Source organism: Apodemus sylvaticus, chromosome 3, assembly GCF_947179515.1.
Source record: "Apodemus sylvaticus chromosome 3, mApoSyl1.1, whole genome shotgun sequence".
NCBI classification, from domain to species: domain Eukaryota; kingdom Metazoa; phylum Chordata; class Mammalia; order Rodentia; family Muridae; genus Apodemus; species Apodemus sylvaticus.
The window spans coordinates 22,630,548-22,652,993 of NC_067474.1; the positions used below are offsets into that span (position 1 = coordinate 22,630,548).

At 45.2% G+C, this 22,446-nt stretch overlaps 1 protein-coding gene across 3 annotated transcripts in view; it reads left to right on the forward strand.

The window, feature by feature from the left end:
• Chd7 (chromodomain helicase DNA binding protein 7) overlaps positions 1-22,446 on the forward strand; it is a 182,693-nt gene that overhangs the window by 89,325 nt on the left and 70,922 nt on the right. For all 3 annotated transcript variants that reach the window (XM_052176045.1, XM_052176047.1, XM_052176046.1), the window contains exon 3: positions 7,182-7,603. In XM_052176045.1, the coding sequence (XP_052032005.1) occupies positions 7,182-7,603 (422 nt within the window). The remainder of the gene's footprint in view (positions 1-7,181; positions 7,604-22,446) is intronic.

A 22,446-nucleotide genomic window follows, 5' to 3' on the forward strand; every position in this document is an offset into this window, starting at 1 on the left:
CTTCGTCTTCATTGTCTGTGAATAGAATTCCCCGGTGTGTGTCTGTGCGTGAAATATTTTGACCAACCCGGAGGCTTTGTTGAAGACACATACAAGAGTCTTTCACTGCATCTGGTCACTGGCAGCCAGGGTAGTGTGGGCAGTGCTTGGCCCTGGCTAGTCTCAGTTTCTCCACACAGGTCCAGGAAATGGGGAGAGTCTCAGTGCTGAAGAAGTGAGAAGGTGTAGATTCTCATTCCTGAATGCTACAGGAAGTGGGGGGTAAGGGGAGGCAGAGGGGCAGGCCCCGTGGGGTTAGTCTAGGGCGCTGCTGCTGCTGCTGCTGCTGCTGGCTTTGCCTCTGGAAGGCTGCGCTCACAAGCACAGCACCTGAAGCCTGCTCTCAGCACTCCAGAGATTGAGAATAAGGAGCAGAAAGCTAAGCCCTGGCAGACTTCTCTAGTGAGTTCTTCCTTCTGCTCTCCTCATGAGCAGCCAGGGCGGAGGACCCCACTTTCTCCTAAGATGCCCCTCCTGCAGAACAGTGTGCATGCCTGCTCTTCTGGTCCAGGCATCACAAGAAATTAGTTGCTCTTACTGGCACAGGCCCTTTAAAATTATTATTATTATTATTTATTATTATTATTATTTATTATTATTATTTTCATTAGGATGCAGACTACGAGGCTTGCCTGTAGATCTTTCATTGTGGTGCGCTTGTGTTGTGTTGTGTCTTCCCTGTGACAAAAGGGCAGTTCTGTCACCCCTGTACCCTCTTACCGAAACAGCTTTTCGGGAAGGAGATGGTCAGGCTTGGGAACAGTCTGGTTACCTGCACACTAGTTTTGCACGGGCCATCACGTGGGAGAACGTCACACAGACTTCACATGAACAACTAAGCTAATTTTTCCAAACATTTATGAAGCCATGGAAACACATCAAAACATGTTCATTTTAACATCAGTTTACTTTGTACCCTAGGGCGACGTGTGTGGATGAGCAGGCTGTTTCAACTCTGTGGGCCCTAAATGTAAACCTGTGATTTTTTTTTTTTTAATCTAGTGTTTTTCCTAAGAAATAGCAATTGGCTTACAAGGCAGAGGAAAGGATAGGTTTGGAGTCCTTCCCGAGCAATAGACTACAGTAGATGACTAAAACGCATGTAGGTCCATTCTTTTTAAGATTTGGGGAGAGTTTTCAAGGCAGGGCAAGGAGCTAACTTGCCTTTTCCTGGTCCCTGCAGAATTGAAATGGCCCTTGGTGGGGGGCGGGGAGGTCATGCCCATTGCATGGTACTCCTCTCAGACAGGTAGATCTGAGAGCTATGCTGGAAGAATGGTCACTGCAGCGAGCCGTAGAAACAGCAGCGAGCCGTAGAAACAGCAGCGCTCGCCTCCTGTTCTGCAGTGGGGTGAGAAGCTAGTGACATTCAACCATACTCTAAAGCTTTGGTTCAGAAACAAACTAGAATCCTCCCCTGACCATTTGAAGCAAAAACAATTCAACTTTGTATTAAATTAAGAGCCCCCCACCCCCATCCTGTAGTCCAGGGCTAGGGGTTTAGAGCCATGGTGGCCATAGCAGACCTGGGCTGTACGACCACGCTTCCAGCCAAGGGGCACCATCTTGGCCGTGACTGACATGTTTCAGTGCCGCTAGGGGACAGTGCAAAGCACAGTTGTTCACTGATGTTAAAATTAAAGCCTTGTCCCTTAGCATTTTCCAGCCCCATGGCTTTGGTGAGTTAATTCTAAAGCTTTGGCCCCACCACACACATACGCACAAAGCAGCAGTAACAACATCCTCTTCTCCAGCCTCAGAGGGCTGTTCCAAGGCTGAAGATAGGAGACATGTAAATGACTTAGTAGAGCCCAGAGCATGCGGAAAGAGAAACTTGACTCAGTGCCCTGGGACTGCTTACCCCAACCCCCAGTGCTTGGATGTGTCTGTAATGCCCTCTTTCCAGCACCCCGGGAGTGCTCTCTGGACATGGGACTAGAACACGGGCCTGCGCCTGACTCTCAGGAGCGGGAGCACTCTTGTGCTCCCAAAGCTGCTGGGGAGCACGATACCCAGCCTGGGTCAGGGGTCAGAGAAGAAAGCCAAAGGTGGCGGTGGGTGGTGGGCATGAGCATCAGAAAGCAGGGGACACAGCTCGGCTGTGGCCTTCGCACATAGTGTGGAGAGACCGCACCCTACAGCCCGGCACGCCTGACTCCACTCCACACTCAAGCTCAAGACTGTGCATCCGATTTGAAACTTCTCCAGCATGGCTGGCAGCACAGGCTTCATCTGCTCTTAAGCGTTTGTTTGTATGGTGAATCTGTTCGCGTTTAGATCACAGGTGTAGGAGCGCTTACCTGTAATCCCAGTACCCTTAAGGCTGAGGCAGGAGGATCACAAGTTCAAGGGTAGCCTGGGCAATTTGTAAGACCCACCCCACGAGGGGGAGAGGTGTGTGAGATGGAGATAGACAGAGATAAACATGTGTCTCAGTTTGAGTTCCACGGTCTTTGTTCTCCCACTCCAAAGTCCCAGCGGTTGGATTATTTGCTCAGATATGCGTCGAATGAATAAATTAGGCTCCTGATAACAAGTGTAGCTGCCGCAACAGCAGCTGTTTTAAAAATGAACTTTCATCCTAAAAGTCTCAGTAGCACTTACTGAACCTTTCCTAAGTGCTCTGAATCTTTATATACTGTTTGGCCCAAAGGAAGAACTTCAGATTTGACACCAGGCTTACTTTCTTAAGGGGTGTGGAGGATCTAAGGCCCAGGGATGACTGGGGCGGGGGTGGGAGTGGGAGTGGGAGTGGGAGACAAAAACAAAACTTCAAAAATGTCAGTAATAGGAACGTGTGTCCAAAGTCATTTCAAAAAAGGATCATAAAGTGCATTTCTACCTTATGTGACTAATTACAATTTGTAATTTGTAAGCGGTCTGAATCATAGCTGGCTGTGTTGCCCATGTTTCTTGCTGCCTGTTCCCATTGGTGGGCTGTTTCCTAAGCAGATGTCTGTCTCTGAGGGCTCCTGTGGCTCTTTATACCTCTGCATAGCTAGTTTGCTGGGGTACAAGCTGGCAGAACTGGTATATACCCTGGCCCAGCCAGTACAGTCTCTTCTTTTGTCGAGCCTTACTCGGAATCTGCACTTGTTTGCATATGTGTAAATTCAGATATGTAAATGTATACTTGTTTGCACATAATTCATCCACGGGCGTATTTGAAATACTGCGAGCTTTAGAAATTGTATGTGTTGTATGCTGGTGCTATGACTGTATTGCTTACAGGTTCACTCTCAGGAGTACAATTAAGGCAAAATATGAAAAGAAAATAGCTTTTCTTTTTTTCTCCCCCACCCCCATCCCCACCCCCCAGACAGAGTTTCTCTGTGTAGCCTTGGCTGTCCTGGAACTTACTCTGGTAAACCATGCTGGCCTCAACCTCAAACTCAGAAATCTGCCTGCCTCTGCCTCCGCCTCCCAAGTGCTGGGATTAAAGGCGTGCGCCACCACTGCCTGGCAGAGAATAGCTTTTTTAAGTCCCCCCCCCCAAAAAAAAATCTTAGAAGGAAAGCACGCTTTAAAACAGTCAAGCAATCTCTCCTCGACACTCTTCTGTCCTATCTTTGAGGCTACATAGGTTTGCCTAGACAAGGCAGAGGAACTCGCCCTTGCTTCCCCTTTGGCTGGGCCTTTGATCGCGTGCATCTGACCCTCTGCAGCTCTGGCCAGAGCTTACTTTCTAATTGATAAACTGCCAGCAGAAGAGTTAAGGATAAAAACCAATACAACTGAATTCTTTCTTTATACAAAACATACACCTTGGACCATTTTTACTTATCATTTAAATATCAGTCAGCTGTTTTAAGACCCAAGAGGCCACAACATACTTCTTACAGACACCACGGTACATCAAAAGGAATTTCACGAACGGTGTCATGGAGAACATCCTACAGGGGGTATGTGAAGTCTGTGCTGTATCTAAAATCCCTCACGCTTTAATAAATGAGAGGTTTTAGGAAGGGCCTATATGGTAATATCAGATGTTAATGGCATTGATTACCTGTCAGGCAGTGGGGATTGATGGGAAAATGTCCGCTGTAAAATTAAATAGCATTAGAGAAGACTGTACCAAGCATGTGGCAGGGGTAAGCCCAGGACGCAGGGCCTGGGAGACTGTGTCAGGGTTTTACTGGGAGTTCCAGGTTTGTTTTTTTTCCCTACCCCACATGATTAAGGCAGACCATCTGTTCTTTGTTAAATGTTTACAAAAACAGCTTCACTCTAAAAGATTCAAGGAGAAGTAGGTCTGGTAAACACTCATATCCCCGAGCACCTTTCGGCCCTCCTTCAGATAGTACAAAAACAATTCTGCTGCATATCAAACAAGATTAATATGTTCCCGTGTTCCATCTTCACTTTTCCACTCCTTGTGGGAGATTAAATTTTTTACAGAGTCCCTAATTTATGGCCTCATTTATTTCTAAAAGAAGCATCTAAAGTGATTTGTATGCTAACATGTAGAGATGAATTTTCAGCTTTTTTTGTGTGTGTTTTTCTTTTTAGTGTGTATGTGTGCGCGCGCACGTGCATGCGTGTGTGTGTGTGTGTGTGTGTGTGTGTGTGTATGTGTGTGATGCTCTTTTTAATTCATAAATGTGCGCTAGGAAAGCTCTTGGGGACACTGGTATTCTGTAACCGGAGTGTGTACCACGCTGGTTGAAGATGGGCACTATGTCCCCCATAGTAAAGTACGTTACTGCGCCACACTGGAGACCTCCTTCCACTTTCCCTGCCTTTCAGGGAATAACTTTTCTTCTATTTCTTGAATACTAGATTCCCCCAAAAATGTTTCATTTCTATCCTCCATGCAGAAAAGCTGTATCTTCCTCCTAGTTAGTTACGTTAGGAAATGTAATTAAACTGAACTTGAGCTGTTTGCATGTCGAAAAGTTGAAATCAAATCAGCTAACTCAGCTAGTGGCTGGACTCTTCAGGGTTTGGTCAGTTCAGTGCATCTTTCTAGAAAGAAAGCTTCAGGAGGAGAGGGGTGGCATCAGAGACGTGCTAGGTTTAGGAGACCTAGGTTCACACTTCCCTTTTTTTCCCTTATGTGGATTCTGATAGCCGCATCACCTCCTAGAACTCACTTCCTGTCTGGAAGATGGGGTAGATATAACTACACGTGCTGTCCGTGTGGGAGCCGCGTGCACGTGTGTATTGGCGGGCTCCTCCTCCCACGGCGTGCTCCCCTCTCACTTCTGACATTGCCTCTTTGAATTCATCTCCTCTTTGCTGTGACCAAAAAGGGACAGCATGTATTTTAAGATTGGTCTTGTGCCAGTTTGCTGCTGCTGCTGTTGTTTTTGGAGCGATGGGGGTCAGAACCTGCACTTGTGCCTATTAGACAGGCACCCCAGCGCTAAGCTATATGCCTAGCTCACCCCATACCGGAAAGAAACTTAGCAGGTGAAGAAGCTGAACTCTGCTTCCCCAGAAAGCCACTGGTGTGGGGCCTGGACTAGAATCTTAACATTTCAGGTTGGGGTTCTGGGGTATTTCTTCCCTGTTGGTGTGACTGAAGAGTCAAGTGTAATTGTGGGCAGGGCAGGCTTTGGGAATGGTGAGCTACCTTCCTGAGCTTGTTTTAGTTTGTAATGTTGTTTTGGAGTCGATCATGGCGCCCCCTCTGAGATAGGATGAAACTTGAGGTGTCTCTCTAGAAATACTCCTGTGTGTAAGGTTTTAGGAGGTGGCTGGAGTTTTAAGACATTGGATGAAGGGAAGCTACATTCAGGTGTCACCTCCAGTCCTTGTGTGGCCTTGGGGGGGCCACATTACCTTCTGGAATTTCTCTCTGAAAGACAGAGATAAGTTAGAACACTTCCTTGTAGATTCAGGTAAATGCACATGTAAACTCACTATAAGGCATGAGATATCCTGCATAAATATTATGTTGGGGTATGATTTCCGTTACCTGGACTAAACATGAGTTTCTAACTTTCCTTAGTGTTGAGTCTGTGTGGGATAAGCCTGGGCCCTACACTGCTCTGTTTCTGCGGGGTATAAGCTGCGTCACCCTTGATACTGGTTCCATTGTGATCTTTATTTCCTCAGACAGGTTACTTCATGTTAGTGTGTCATTGTCCTCAACTGTGAAACTGGAAGCTTCCTTATCTTAGTCCAGAGGTCTGGTGTGGGGATATCGTGATGTTAAGGTCACAAAACTTACGCTGGGCATGTTGGGAGATCACTCAGCTCACAGGAATATAGGGAACAGCCGATGACTGAAGCTTGCAGATGGGGTGTTTTCAGGCATTCTCTTGAAATGTGGAGGTTCCTCAGGTGCTGTAGTTTGCCGGATGCCTGCACCTGCACTGTCACTGCCCTGTCTTGGGTCCTGGCCTGTGAGGTCGCTCTGTGCGGGAGTTATTTACTCTGATCTCACCTGACTTCTCAGCATCTCATCTTATTTGTCAGTATTTTCTAATGTGCAACCCCCTAATTAATGTCAGCACTGATTTCATCTACCTATCACCTACCTACCTACCTACCTACCTATCCATCCATCCATCCATCCATCTACCCACACACCCATCCACACACCCACCCACCCACCCACCCACCTGGCTTCAAGAAGTTAGGGAAAAGATTGTCCACATTTCACATTACTTCAAGAAACTTAGCTAATGCAAAATTATTCTTTCGCATGACATTTTAATCTAGACAGCTTAATGTCATTTAATTCAGATATGGCCTGTGTACTCTGTAAAGGTTATGTTGTACTTAGGTCTATCTTTTTAGTACTAGAATTTTTCAGTGTTGGATATGCTTGTTGTTTGTACTGTGTAAGAGTCCCCCCCACCCCCCTCATGCCGGGAGAGGCCTCTGCAGGCTGAGCCTGTGTTTCGCTTCTCAGCCCTGTGTTCTTGCAGTTGAAAAGGTGCAGAATGTCTAGCTCTGTAGCAGTGTTCCCTTGCTGCACTAATGTTTTTCTGTAGTAATAAACTAGTATTTAAAGCATTCCTCTTAAAGAAACACATGTCTCTAGACTGAGAGAAAATGGCAAATCCCGTTACCCTTAGTTTGTAGACGTCTGCTTCCTTGAGTTTAGCATAGGACCATCAGCCGTTGACTCTCAGTTCCTTTCTTCACAGTGAAGGATGAGAGACTAATTCAATCCCATTTGTGTCTCTTAGCATTCTCCATCGGAGCCCTTTCTAGAGAAGCCAGTGCCGGATATGACTCAGGTCAGCGGACAGAACGCCCAGCTCGTGAAGAGTGACGATTACCTGCCGTCGCTAGAGCAGCAGCCACAGCAGAAAAAGAAGAAAAAGAAAAACAACCACATTGCTGCAGGGGATCCCAGTAAAGGTTTTGGTAAAGATGACTTCCCTGGTGGGGTTGATAACCAAGAACTGAGTAGGAACTCACTGGATGCGTCCCAGGAAGAAAAAAAGAAAAAGAAAAGGCCGAAGGTCAAAAAAGATCCGAAGGTATTGAAGGAGCCGAAGGAGAAGAAGGAGCCCAAGACCCCAAAAGCCCCGAAGATCCCCAAAGAGCCAAAGGAAAAGAAAGCAAAAACTGTCACGCCAAAACCCAAATCCAGCAAAAAGTCAAGGTAGGCTGTGGGCGGAGCCAAAGGCCTCGTGGCAGATTGGTGCTGGGTGCCAGGGTGCTTAGAGCATTTGTGAGCATCTTTGACTCATCCAGTGCAAAGCTAAGGTGTTTGTGTTTTCCAGACTTTAGGACTCTACTATTATGAACTGTTGATTTATTCAGAGTTTTGCTAGATTAAAAAAATGTTCTTTAGCAATCGGCTTCTTTTTTTTAAAAAACCACAACTTTACTTGGCTCTCTATGTAACTCATAGGTAGGATTTCTGACGAAAGCAAGGCCACTGAATGGCTCTAAACATTTTACTGCCATCTGCAGAATTTGAAAGAGAGTTGATTGTGTCTGCTTAGCAGGGTAAGTCTTTCACGGCAGGTCGAAGTCCTTGTGGACAGTGTGGGGAAAACTCAGGGGCACTCATCATTAGATGTGGCTTCAAGAGCAAACATTGTGGACTCTGGGTATAGGAAAGAACCTTTCTTGCTCTGTATACCCTACCAACTCTCTGCCCCCCTAGAAGGCATATTTATTCAGTAAGAAAATCCGAGAGAAGACATTGAGGACTAATTTTTTTCATTTGTCCTGAACATTTCCAACAACTGTTCTGAACCAGTTCCAAACATCTGAATCTGTTTTTCAGAATATGGCTCATGTTAGAAAATATAGTTTCCAGATGGAAGTATAGCCAGACTTGGTTAATCTGAGCCTGTTTGCACACTCTGATAGAAAACACACTCCACCCTGTCTCCCACGTGCACATGTAAACATTTCTGTGCACACACACTCAATTGTGCCCTGCACTTTCTGTGATGACTGCCGTAGCCCTTTTGCCGGTGGCCTGCACTGTGTGTTCCATGACAGAGGAGGTCATCAGTGTGCCCGAGAGTGAAGGGGCCGCGTCCCCAGAGTCCTGCTAGCACCTCAATCCATGGTTAGTCTGTGTGTTGCTGCCGTGAGTCTTGGTGTTCACTCAAACTGACGTTGTATTTACAGTCAAGGTTTGATTCTGCAATATCTAGTCTCTTCATTGAAAATATTTTTTCCCCTATGAATATTTTTCTAAGCCCAGAACTCATTACAAAACCTTTGCATTTATTAAAGAGGCATTTTATTAAATGCTTATTTTTAGGTAAGTGTCTGGGACTATAATGATGAGTAAAATGCAACTAAAGATTTTTAGTCTGGCAGTATGCGTGCATTTTTAAAAAGCTGCTGCCTGCATGTAAACATTGGGGTTTGGTATGAGGAAGTACATACTTATATCTCCCAGGGAGAGAAGGCAAATCCTAATCCGAAACAGAAGGTATCCTTTTTTTCTAAAGTGTAGGTACAGTTTTCTAAACTGTACTAAAGAGGCATTCTGGATATTATCACCAACACATTTAGTACTAAGATAATTTCAGTTCAATTTTCATTGTTGTTGTTGTTGTTGTTGTTGTTGTTGTTACTATTATTGTACTTAATGGTAAAAGTGGATAGAATCACTCTGGGATTCTGATGTAAATTTTCAGCCATCTTCTTCCGCCCATGTCTGTTCAGACAGGCCCTGTGTTCCCAGCCTACTTGGGCACATCCTTACCTGCCACGGAGTAGTTTGGACACAGATTCTAACCTTTGTATCTTCCCTGACACGTGTGGGAGTCCAGCCTGGTGAGCCAGCACTGGGTGTGCAACATTTCTGTGATGCAGCTAGAGATCCTGTGTTCACGCAGCAAGAGAGCTGTTGGGACTGACTCCAGGGTAGGCTGGCGCTGTCTCCTGAGAGGGAGGTCTCTGCTGCCTGTTTACCACAGCTTATTGAGTAGGGCCTGCACCTACTTGTTTTGTAGGAACAGGAGGGAATTTTCACTCAAGAAGAAAATACGCTTTCTTCCTCCTCACAGTCGGCACTCACAAGTTGTCTCCCTGTGAGCTATAAGCAAACATCGTTTTTTAGCTTTAATGGTTTGGGAACCTTTGACAGGAACAGGGTGATTTATGTGGAGATGGACAAGTGACAGGAAGCTGGATCACGTATGTGCCAGAGACCTCACAGGCCACGTGTAGGGGAGGTGTTGGGAGGTGGAGTTCGACAAGAGAGTTGGTAGCACCTCTGTTTGCTTGGGTAACCTCACCGTGCATGTGACCACTAGCTGATTTACAATGGAGTGTGGTAAGGACTGTCCCCAGAAGCTTTCCTGGTGATGGTCTTTCAGGATTGGCTGTCCAAACATAGGATAATTGCATTGAAATGTTAAATAAATTAACAAACCAAACCATTATTTTGTCAAAGCACGTTGTTGCTATTGGTCAGATGAATTGAGGATGTCAATTGTGGTTCCCCTCGTTCACTTACATCCACAAGGAAATAGCATCCTTGAATCAAGGATAACGAGAATGCATACAACTACATGTAAATTTTGAACAGCATAGCAGAATAATTATGTAAATTGAATATGCAGTGATGAAGGTAATAGGGGGTTTGGGCCGTGGTAGTGCTGGGGCTGAATTGCCGGAGCAGTTTGCATCTATGCCGCGAAACACAACAGTGGCAATTTTGTTTTGCAAAATGCTATGTGATACCGGTTATTTCCATCCTTGAATAAGTTAACTTGATGAATTTGTTTATACAGAAAATAATTTTCCTACAGGGGGCTGAAACAGAGGAAATGAGCAAGTGAAATGAAGAATTTAGCCTAGTGACTCCTCACTTCTTCCCTGTGAGCTGTGTCTTTGCTGCTGTGCTGACAGTGGATGCGTTGTCCTTTGCATGTGTGACAGGAAGTGCCCTGCTGGTGGTCCGCCTCCCTCTCACATCCTTGGTGATGAGGGATGCACAGACAGGGATGGCAGGTGTGCAGAGCAGGTCCTCTGGTGCCTGACACAGCCTTCTTGACCTCTGGAGCCCACTTGGTTCTGCTCAAAGTCAGATGGCTACATTTGTAGACATCCTCCACCTCAACAACCAAAATACAGTCACACGTGTCTTTGCTGTGCTGGAGAAGCTACAGTAGTCTGCCTAGAAGCAGTTATGTGGAATGGTGGAGAAACAGGAGAAACAATTTTCCAGCATATTAGGATAAAGACACTTTGCACCCTAACAACAGAGTGGGGGGGTGGGGGGATGGGCTAGTTCTGGGCCCCACTCCTCTGACAGAGCTGTCTCCTCCTCCTCCTCCTCCTCCTCCTCCTCCTCCTCCTCCTCCTCCTCCTCCTCCTCCTCCTTCTTCTTCTTCTTTTTCTTACTTGTAATATATTTTTCCTATACCTGTTTTTATTGCTGTCCCGGGTGTCCTTATAGCTTTCAAATATTGTCTGTTATATTGAAAATAAAGCCAGGCCCTCTGCGGCTGGAGAGGTTGCGTTTTGCATGTGCATGGATTCCCGGAGGATTTGCATTTCCCTTTCAGTGTTTTCTGTTGTGTGTGCATGGGCTCTGTGAAGTGAGAGAGAGTTTGGAGGAAGTGCTTCCTTTGAGTGACTCTTGAAGGATTTAGTGGTCCGTTTAGCTACATAAAGATTCTTTGAATGTACAGAAAGAGGGGAACTTGGCCAGAGCTTGTGACTTGACTACTGAAGCCTGAGGAAAACGGAGCAGTGTGACTGCCGCTAATAGAGTTTCTCGGAACATAGGAACACGCTTGGTCCCTTGCTCCGTTCCCCACCCCCGCTGTTAAACTTAGCAGAAATGACAGTGCTATTTTTCAATTGAGTGAAGATAGCATTTTATATTAAACCGGAAAATAAACATAACCACTCTAGTTTTTTAGAACTACGCAAAGCACTAAGAACACGTGACATGCACGTTTTACTAGCTCCTGTAATTAGCATTAATGGTAGTAGTTAATATGTATTTAGCACCTTCCTTCTGACGAACGCATTTTCTCAATTACAGTCTTACAGAGTTAGGGCGTTTTCACCCAAGAAACATTCAGTCAGCAAACCCAGGTCAACTAAAACATATTTGCATTGTGCTATTTATAAAGCTTCTTGATAGGGGTCATAAGTAACAGCAACTCTTTAAGCCAGCCTAAAATAGGGACACACACACACACACACACACACACACACACACGTTCAGGTGTCTTCACAGCGGGCGTGTGATGAGTTAAGTTCCTGGCTTCTTTTCTTTTCTTCTTGTTCCTTCTTTCCCTTTAGAACACTTAAGTGCTGTGCTATGATTTAGTTTGATTGAAACCACTGGAAAATGAGACATTGTTTTGGCTCATGCCTGCCAAAGAGGCTACACACACACACACACACACACACATACACACACACACACACACAAGGTGCATTTCAAGCGTGTAGATCTAAAAAGGAAGCTTTGAACCCCTTTAGTGTTTGAGATGAAGAAGAGGTGCCCAGGCCATCGGTGCTGGCTCCGCCTCCAACCCTGTCTTGCTAAATGTAGATGAACTGCGCAACCCTGCTGTCCCAAAGCTTGCCTTCTCTTCTCAGAGCCATTAACAACGATCCAGATCCCCAGACTTTCCTCCCTTTGTGGTGGCCACCTCGGGGCCTCCACTGCGTGCCTCCCTCTCGAGTTCTAAGTAGGAGAATCAGCTTGGAAAGCAAGTCCTGCCCCATTGTACTGTACGCTAAGTCGCAGGATAGCCCTATGCGGGGACATCTGCCTCCACAGTGAGCATCAGTGGGCTGCAAAGCAGTGACCTGCTACTTGTTTGGTTTCTGCAGGAAAGGAGGGTCCCCCCCCCCAACACCTGCCACCTCTCAGTGTGCCACCAAATAGCAGCAGACGGTGAGGAGGCCATGTGCAGAAGTGGGGAGCAGAGGGAGACTTCTCTAGAGGCTTTTTTTTTTTTTGAGGTCTTTCTTAAGAGTATTACAGAGGAGTATATTTTGTTATGGTAGACTTGGCTTTGATATCATCCCTGGGAAGAAGGGGCAAAAAGGATCACAGGTTGTTGTTGTTGTTGTTGTTGTTAAATGGCCTTATTATGTTGGAGTGCTTTGGAAAAATATGAAAATGGATACAGTGCAGTGTTCGTTTCCTGTTCTGTAGTGATGTTTGGCAGGTCAGCCTGGGCCTAGCCAGAGTGCTCCGGGCATCACTGCATGTCGAAGAGAACCGGGCAGCTTCCCTGCTGGCTGCTTCTCAGCTGTGTGGCCTTAGCCTTGAAATGTTAGGTTAGGAAAGGCTATGAATTACGGAGAGTTAGAATCACAGCACCCTTAAATATTCACTCGGTACAATTTTATTTTATTTTTATTTTTGGTCCTGAATTATAGAGGAGCAGTGTAGTTCACTTGACAGTGGTCTGCCTTCCCTGTTGAGGTAGACGGTGGCAGTTTTCTCCTTTGTGCCCGTACTGTTGGTCTGTCTAACTCTCGTCCTGCTGACTCCACCTGATTGAACTATGGGTTGGTAACATGCCTCTCTGGTGTCAGCCACCCTGGCAGGTCAGAGAGGACAATTGTGAGCCCAGAGAGCGGGATTCTGAGTACCAGGGTGACCCTCTGTGGAGTGCAGCCATAAATAAACATGGCACCTCAGACCATGGCACAGGTATTTGAGTGTGCGTCTAGCAGCTTGGCACTAACATATCCCCCGTAGGGCTTTGGTTTGCATCAGCACCGTGATGGGCTCATCCTTTATGCTGTGCTGCAGGGCCCAGCAGGGCCAGGTGTGTAGCTTCGGCGGCTCACAGCCATGTTGGGCTTCCGTGAAAGGACACCAGCTTAGCTGACTGCACTGCTTTGCCAGGCTGCAAATCTTAACTGAGTCCACAGAACAATGTGTGGATTTCCAGTCTTAATTCTTGACCACATGACAAATATCTTTGCTTTCGAACATATTATTGTTAAAGATTTAGTTCTTTCAGGAAAGTTTTCTGTCGTTTTCCCATATAAATGAATGAATGAATGAATGAATGAATGAATGAGTGACGTCCTTGAGAAAATGACCAACAACACTATAGGAACTCTAAAGACAAGGTCCTGATGTTACTGGCTTCAAATGACCCAGGGACGACACCAACCAGAGAAGATGTTTACAGGGGTGTTTGTTAAGATCTGACAGGTGCTCCCCACCATGTAATAAGGATACATGTTCTACTATGTTCATAGCAGCCCTATTTGTAATTGCCAGATGCTGGAAAGAACCCAGGTATCCCTCAACAGAAGAGTGGATGCAAAAAATGTGGTATATCTACACAATGGAGTACTATTCAGCCATTAGAAACAATGAATTCATGAAATTCTTAGGCAAATGGATGGAGCTAGAGAATATCATACTAAGTGAGGTAACCCAGACTCAAAAGGTGAATCATGGTATGCACTCACTAATAAGTGGATATTAACCTAGAAAACTGGAATACCCAAAACATAATCCACACATCAAATGAGGTACAAGAAGAAAGGAGGAGTGGCCCCTGGTTCTGGAAAGACTCAGTGAAACAGTATTCAGCAAAACCAGAACGGGGAAGTGGGAAGGGGTGGGTGGGAGGACAGGGGAAGAGAAGGGGGCTTGCGGGACTTTCGGGGAGTGGGGGGGCTAGAAGAGGGGAAATCATTTGAAATGTAAATAAATTATATCGAATAATAAAAAAATAAATAAAAAAAAAAAAAAAAAAGATCTGACAGGTGCCATGGGAAGCCCAGCAGTTCTGGGCCCAACACTCCAACCCCCACATGTGGGCTCTCAGGCAAGACACCTGATCCTAGACTCCAGGGCCTGGGAGAGTGCAAAGATGACCTATGGATTCAAAACATGGAATCAAATTAGGCCTTGAAATCTTCTCTGATTTTCTTTGCTATTCCTTTATTTCAAATGTAGTACTTGGGGATGAAGAAATGGCCTTTGCAGTTAAGAGCACTGGCTGCTCTTCCAGCAGACAGGGGTTCAATTTCCAGCCCCTGCATGGTGGCTCACAACCATCTATAATTCAGTATCTGACACCTTAACACAGTCAGGCCAAATACCAATGCACATTAAATAGATAAGTAGGTAGGTTGGTAGGTAGGTAGGTACATACATACATACACACACACACACACATACATATTTTTTAAAATCTAGTACTTACCATATCAAAGAAGAAACTTTTCTATAATACTACACTTTTAAAGGCAAACAACATACAGGGCTGTTTTCTGGGTGTTTTGTTTTGGTTTTGGTTTTTGCTTTTATTTCAAGACAGGGTTTCTCTGTGTAGCCCTGGCTGTCCTGGAGCTCACTCTGTAGACCAGGCTGGCCTCGAACTCAGAAATCCACTTGCCTCTGCCTCCCAAGTGCTGGGATTAAAGGCATGTGCCACCACTGCCCAGCCTGTGTGTTTTATATAATGACTTTTGTAGAACTCAATGCTAGCAATTCTTATTTACATCCTGTGTCTTACTTCTAGTAAACCCAAGTTTTTAGGTCACCTCCATCCATGGGTGACCAGGTCGCCTGGTCCCAGAGCAGGTGTCAGGGCTTGCATTAGAGGAGAGTGTTGGTGTGCTGGTGTGTTACCTGCCACTCAGTGTGTTCCGTCCCTTCTCACGAGTTTATTCTGCTGTCTGCAGTTTAGTATATTACTAGTTATGCTGTTAGGTACATTTTGGCAGTAGGACTTAAAAATATTTTTTAATCTTATTTCGTAGGGCTGTTTTTACTTTCTGATTCACTATATTTTATGCTGGTTGAATTAATCTTTTACATGTTTTGTTTTGTTTTGTTTTGTTTTGTTTTGTTGTGTCGTGTCCCTCCCTCTCCCCTTAAGACAAGGTTTCTCTGTATAGCCCTGGCTGGCCTGGAACTAACTTTGTAAATGAGGCTAGCCTTGAACTTGCAGAGATCTTCCTGCCTCTGCCTCCAGAATGCTGGTAGGAAAGCTGTGTGCTACTGCACCTGGCTTACTTGCACTTTTTAAATTTAATTTTCATGTGGCTTACAAAATGGGTTTCATTATGTGATTTTCACAGATATGCATTATTGTATTTGGCTCCTATCTGCCTCGATTCCTCTTATATCCACTCTTTCTCTCAAACAGTACTTCTCCTGATTTCTCATGTGCAGAGCGTGTGTGTGTGTGTGTGTGTGCTTTTATATGCGCGCAGGTCAGCAGTACATGGATCCAGGTTGCGTGTAGGAGAGAAAACGTGAGGCACTTGCCTGTATGCCTGTAGTTTATTTTGTTTAACATGGTTTATTTAGTTCCATTAATTTTTTTCTGAAAATGGCATAATTTCATCCTTATGGCCAGATACCATTTCATTGTGTGTATGATATATATCATATATATTAAATAGATAGATACACACACACACACACACACACACACACACACACATATACACACATACACACACACACTTGAGAGCCTCTGCGATGGGTTCCATGTCTTGACTGTTACAAATAGTGCTACTATAAATATGGCTGTGCGCTCCTCCCCGGCGTGCTGACTTGGATCTGTTCAGGCGAATATCCAGGAGTGGCAGAGCCGAGTTACACGGAAGTTCTATTTTTAGTCTCCTGAGGAGCCTGTATACTGATTTCCACTTTACATTCCCACTCGGAGCGATTAGGGTTCCCCTCTGCCCACATTCTCTCCAGCATCTGTTAATGTTGCTTTTCAGGATGACAGCCCCCTGAGGAGAGACATGAAATGCCAGTTATGATTCGCATTTCCCTGATGGTGAAGGATGGGGGACCTTCTTCATGTACTTAGTAGTCAGCCATAAGCGGTTCTTCTTTGAGAATTGTTTCTTCCATCCGTTCGCCCGTCTGAGTGGATAGTTGGTTGGAGTTCTAGGTTAAAGAAGTTAACACCCTCTGTCTGACACACAGGTGGCAAGGGTTTTTCTCCCATTCTCTTTCCTGTCTCTTTCTCTCTGCTCATCATTTCTTATGCTGTATAGGAATTTTTAATTGTATCTGTTCTCAATTGTCAGATTTTGAATTGTCTTACACCGTTGGGGACCTTATCTAAGAAAGCGCCCTTGTGTACACCTGCATGTTGTTTTGACTCTGTTTCAGTTTCAGCACAAATAGAACAACAGCTCTTTACCTGTGGGTCTTCACCCCTTCGGGGGAAGTCAGTTGACTTCCCAGAGGCCACCTCTCATATCCTGGATATCAGATATTTGTATTACTATTCATAACTAAGAAAATTAGATATAAAGTAGCAACAAAATGGCCACAGCAACATGAGGAACTGCATTAAAGACTCACAGCAGCGTCAACAAGGTTGAGAACCCCTGCAGTAAGGTGTTTGAATTGGGGCTTCGTAGGGTGGATATCCCATGTTCCCAGCACCACTTGTTGAAGAGGCTGTCTTTTCTCAGAGTATGTCTTTGAGGCTTTTGTCAAACATTAGGTACTGTGGCGGTAAGGGTTCACTTCTGGGTCCTCTGTTCTGTCCCACTGGTCGAGATATATATTTCTGTCTTGCTGCTTTTGTTGTTGCTACGGCTCTGTTACATTTTGGGACTGGGTATTGTGATTTGTACAGCAGTAGTGCTTTTTCTGCTCTGGATTGCTTTGGTGGGAGGGTGTGTTCGAACATGTGAATTTGCATATGATTTTGAGATTACTCTTTCTTTTCTGTGAAGAATGTCATTGGGATTTTATAGGGCTTGCTTTCAGTAATATAGACATTTTCACAAGCCTCAGTTTTAGCAATCTAAGCATGGGAGGTTTATTTCCAATGTCTCGTTCACCATCTTCAGCATCTAAAAATTGTCTTAACTACTTTGGTTGGGTTTATTCCTAGTAACTTTTTTTTTTTTTTTAAATTAAAAAAGTTCTTGCTGGGAGTGCTTGGGAGGCAGAGATAGGCAGATCTCTGAGTTCAAGGCCAGCCTGGTCTACAGAAACTCTGTCCAGAAAAATAAAACAAAACAATTTTTTTTCCTTCTTGTCGAGATATATTATTGAAGCAAAGGAAAAGAAAGTGGAGGGTGTACTCAGAATAACTGGCAATTCGGCCCTTCATATAAGCTCCGATCTTTCTAATGAGAAAAGAAAAACTTGAGAGTTTATATCAGTTGGTACACTTCTTCATTGTTGTTGTTGTTGTTGTTGTTGTTGCAGAGATTCTGTTGGGCCTAGTATTTTATTTTATTTTATTTTATTTTATTTTATTTTATTTTATTTTATTTCAAATGCTTTCCCCTTTCCAGGTCTCCCCTTCGGAAACCCCCTATCTCACTCCCCATTTGCCTTTATGAGTGTGCTCCCCCACCCATTCCTATCTTCCCGCCCTGGCATTCCCCTACACTGGGGCATAGAACCCTCTCAGGCCCAAGGGCCTCTCCTCTCACTGATGTCCAACAAAGCCATCCTCTGCCACATATGCAACTTGAGCCAGTCCCTGTGGAGCTCTGGGGGTCTGGCCTGTTGACACCGTTGCTCCCTCCATGGGGCTGCAAACCCCCTCAGCTCCTTCAGCCCCTTCTCCAACTCTTCCATAAGGGACCTCCCTCCCACTCCCCACACTCAGTCCAATGGTTGGCTGTGAGCATCTGCCTCTGTATTTGACAGGCTCTGGCAGAGCCTCTCAGGAGACAGCCATATCAGGGTCCCATCAGCAAGCACTTCCTGCCATCCACTACATGATTCCTCCACTCCAGTTCCTTCTGGACAAATTTGTTGTCAACACACCAAAAAGCTACTGGTATTGGTATGCTAATTTTGCATCCTGTTACTTTGTTGCAACTGTCAGAGGGAGAGTTTTACAGCTATGTCTTTAGGCTCTTTGAAGACAGGCTCATATCACGATGTGCAAGTAGGGGAAACTTGACTGACTTCTTCTTCCGTTGCCTTTGCCTTTATAACACTGTTTCTTTTACTTTATCCAGCTAAGACTTCAGATACCGTAAACAAACAAACAAATAAACAAACCCATAAGAATGGAAAGAGGTTCCAGATCCAGGCCTGGTTGCACATGCCTTTAATTTTAATTCTAGCACTTAGGAGACAGAGGCAGGCGGTTTACCCCAAGTACCTGGGTAGCCAGAGCTACATAGTGAGATTCCCCCCCCCTTCCCCCACTGCTACCAAATAAAAGAAAGAGACATTTTTGGGTTTCCCCATTTAATAGAGCATTAGCTGTAGATTTTTTCATAAAGCCTTTATTATACCGAGGTAAATTTCTTCTCTTGTTAGTTTCTGTAGTGTTTTTTTTTTTAATCTGTTACTTTTTATTTTCACTATCTAAAAACCAAGTCGTAAGAAAGGGCTTCTGAGTTTTAAAACTAGATGTGCTTTTCACCAGCGTTGAGCCCTGGTGTCCACCAAGTAGACCGTGTTCTGTGACGCCAGCCTGAGTCTTTAGAGTTGTTATACTTCTGACCCACATCCTGTGGGGCAGTTCTTATGGGTTAACTTCAGTTTGTTGAAAAGTCTGTTGTTGCTGTTGTTTTTGTTGTTGTTGATGTTGTTGTGAGATGCGTTACCTCACACCTAATCGAAGCTGTCCAAGAGGTTGAACAGGAAGACTGCTACAAGTTCAAGTCCAGCCTAGGCTACTGAGATTATGCTTGCTAAGCAAGTATAGGGACCTGAATTTGAGTAGCCAGTAGCTGTATTAAAGCTGGGTACGGTGACATGGGCTTACAGTTGTTGCTCTGAGGAGGCAAAAAGTTGTGTCCCTTGAGTTTGCTGTTCAGTCAGCCTGGAGCTCAGCTCAGGTCAGGGAGAGCCTGGACATCCATGGCACTGCATCTCTCTCTCTCTCTCTCTCTCTCTCTCTCTCTCTCTCTCTCTCTCACACACACACACACACACACACACACACACCACACCACACACACACACACACACACCCCTCCAGCACATCAGTTGTAAGAATATGTCTCAATGCCCTTCTTAAAGAAGATGGTGTAATATTTTGGAGAAGCTTGAATCCCTAATAATGTTCCTGATTAATCGTCCTGCCCTAAGTTTCAAGGTTGATTTCTCCCACTGTAACGAGACTCCTCATTAGCTTACTTCATCCTGCGGGCCTGCTAGGTCGCTAGCGCCCGCCCACTGTCAGTCACCTTTATTAATTGACTTACTCCTCTTCACATTTGGTTTCACGATACGGGTCCTTTTTTAAAGTTTCTTCCGAGAACGAAGATCCGTAGGTTGACACTAATGACTATTTAACTGCATTCTGTTTTGTCGTAAATCAGGCTAGCCCAGGCTTTCTAATAAGCTCTGGCTCTTTGGATAAAGCCTTGTTTAGAAAGCCTGCAATTTCTCACACGAGAGTTGTTCAACCAGCCCCATCTTAGGCAAGGGCTCCCACTCTGTGTTTATGGTCTATTGTGTCTTCAGCGAAATAGGAATCCTTCCAGAAGTGGGATCCTGAGAACACACCGGACAGGACGGTGCAGCTCTGAATGTGGAGTTTGTGATTGCGCCTAAGCATTCTCCTCCAGGTGGTGCATGCTTTTGGTGGCATTGGGTGACCGATGAACTGTGGGGACCGTGGCCCCCAGTGCTGCCCAGTGTGAGTCTGCTCCTATAATAAGGTGTGAGACGCGAGGCCTCAGGGGCAACAGTGGCCTTTCAGATTGCCAGGGTGTCACTGGATTTATGTTTGATTTCCAGGACTCACTAGCATGAGTAGAGGCTCTGGATCTAAGTCTGTGGGGTGGGATAGATAGATCAGGATTTGTATTTCAGTTGTATTGCTGATTAAGGAAGATAGGAGGAGAGTGGACTTTTGACCTGGGGATAAAATTTGTAAAAGGTATTTTATTGTATTGCTTTTGGAAACTACCTGTTTCCCTCAAGTTTATTACTATTGTCACCTCATTTCACACTGTCATCCTTTGGATATTTTTTTCTTCCCTCTCCTCGCCCCTCCCGTTCTCCTTTTCTTTTCCCCTCCCTTGGCTACCCTGGGCCTCCTGTGTCTGAGGCAAGCTCTGTCAGCTGCCCCAGTTCTTCACCTCTAGTACACTGAGCTTCATAGACGGTGCATCACGAATGTAGACGCTATTCCAGTTTTTGTTTACCTTTTTAAAATATTTATTGTGTATGTGAGCACACCCCACAGTGTGCATGTTAGGAGTCCTCAGGATCAAACCCAGGGCACCAGGCTTCTGTGGCAAGCGCTTTCCACCCTCTGAGCCGCCTTCCTGGCAGTGTCTCCTGGTTGTGTAGTGTATTTTCGCTTTATAGTGTGTGAGAGGGTTTTGGTTTTTGTTGTTGTTGTTGTTGTTGTTGTTTTTTTGTTTGTTTGTTTTTTTTTGAAAATAGGAAAGTATCAGCACATAGTAAAAGCTTTGTAGCTGGGCAGTGGTGATGCACACCTTTAATCATTCCCAGCACTCAGGAGGCAGAGGTGGGCAGATCTCTTGATTTTTGAGGCCAGCCAGGTCTACAGTCCAGGACACCCAGGACACCCTAGAGAAACCCTGTCTTGGAACTCCCCACCCACCCCCAAAAGAGCTTTGTACTTACTATTAAACTGTTGAATTAAATAGCAAAAGAAACATAAGCAGCCTGTAAGCCGTCTAAGTAGGCAGCAGGAATTCAAAGATAGCTCTTTTTAGTTTGCAAGATAGTTGATGAAAGATTCACAGTGCTTTGATTTTAATATAACTCAGTAATGTTAACATGCACTTCTTTTATGATTTAAGTATCTACATGTTGTATGACACCTAAATAGGAATTTGAAATCATACGCGATCTAGACTACTGTTGCGTTCTGAAAATGTTTCTTGGAACTCATTCCAAGATGTGTCAGCTAAGTCTTGTAGACGAGCAGATAGGTTTCAAGGTACCAGAGGCCGGAGGCGCTCAGCACTCATTGCATTGGCCTGTGGAGCCTGGCTGTGGAGACCATAAAGAAGCCAATGTTGTGACTTGTGTAGGTTGGGGAGGGTGGCACCCTAGGACTGGGATTTGCAGACATTATACGCTGCGGATTTGATTTAAGGGCTTCATCAGATTTCAGTGACCTGAAGAAAGGAGTTTGCAAGTGCTGCTCTGGCTCCGTCAGATCTAGACGCTTCAGGAGGCCGAGCAGAGTGGGAGGAAACAACTAGGGCCTGTGCATGCCTGGCTTTTCTCCTGGTCCTACTTTTAGACCAAGGCACTGAGGAGGCATCATTGCATCTGTTGGACGTACGCCAAAGCCTGTGTAGCCTTCACCATGCAGCCTTCAAGGCCATAATGTCGGCTGAAGGGAGTTCTAACAATAGTCTCATCCCTACAACCAGGCAGATGTCCTGTTTGCATATCCCAGCTTTGAATATAGTTTGGAAGAGGAATGAGTATATGGCCATGTTTGGAGTCTGGCAGTAAAAGGACAGTTTGAACCTTACAGATACAAACGGAATGGTATGTGGACTCTGTTCTTTTCCCACTGGTCTAACACTGGGGACCCTTCCCTTGGGGCGAGAGTGATGTCAGTGACTATTGTCACCGAGGTTGGTGTGACAGGTGCTTGGTTGAAGTAGTGGTAGTGTGACATAGGGGAAACATGTCTTGTGTGCTTTGATCTAGTGACCAATGCTGATCATCGATGTTCCTTCTACGAATGTTGTTTAAGTGATCCTCGAAGCTCGTGGATTTTCTCCGTGTGTTCCCCCGTTGAATTGGCACCGGTGGGTCTGGGTCGCAGAGAGCGCGCACCGTTCAGACATGCTACTTGTCCTCCAGGGTGTGCAGCGAGTGACCTTCTCTGTCAACATTGCCTCTTTCTCATCTCTTCCCATTTAAACCCACAAAAGCGCTAGCGATGCAGATATTACCCTCACAAGACGGATGAGGGGATGGAGGTGCAGGAAAACTAAATGTGACTTATTGGGAGTCACTGTGGGAACCGTGGCAGTTAGAGCTCAGACCAGTTCCTGACGTGGAAACTAGCATTCTGTAGTAGTTCTCCAGGTAGAAGAAAAATAGTGACTTGGATTTTTACGTAGGTC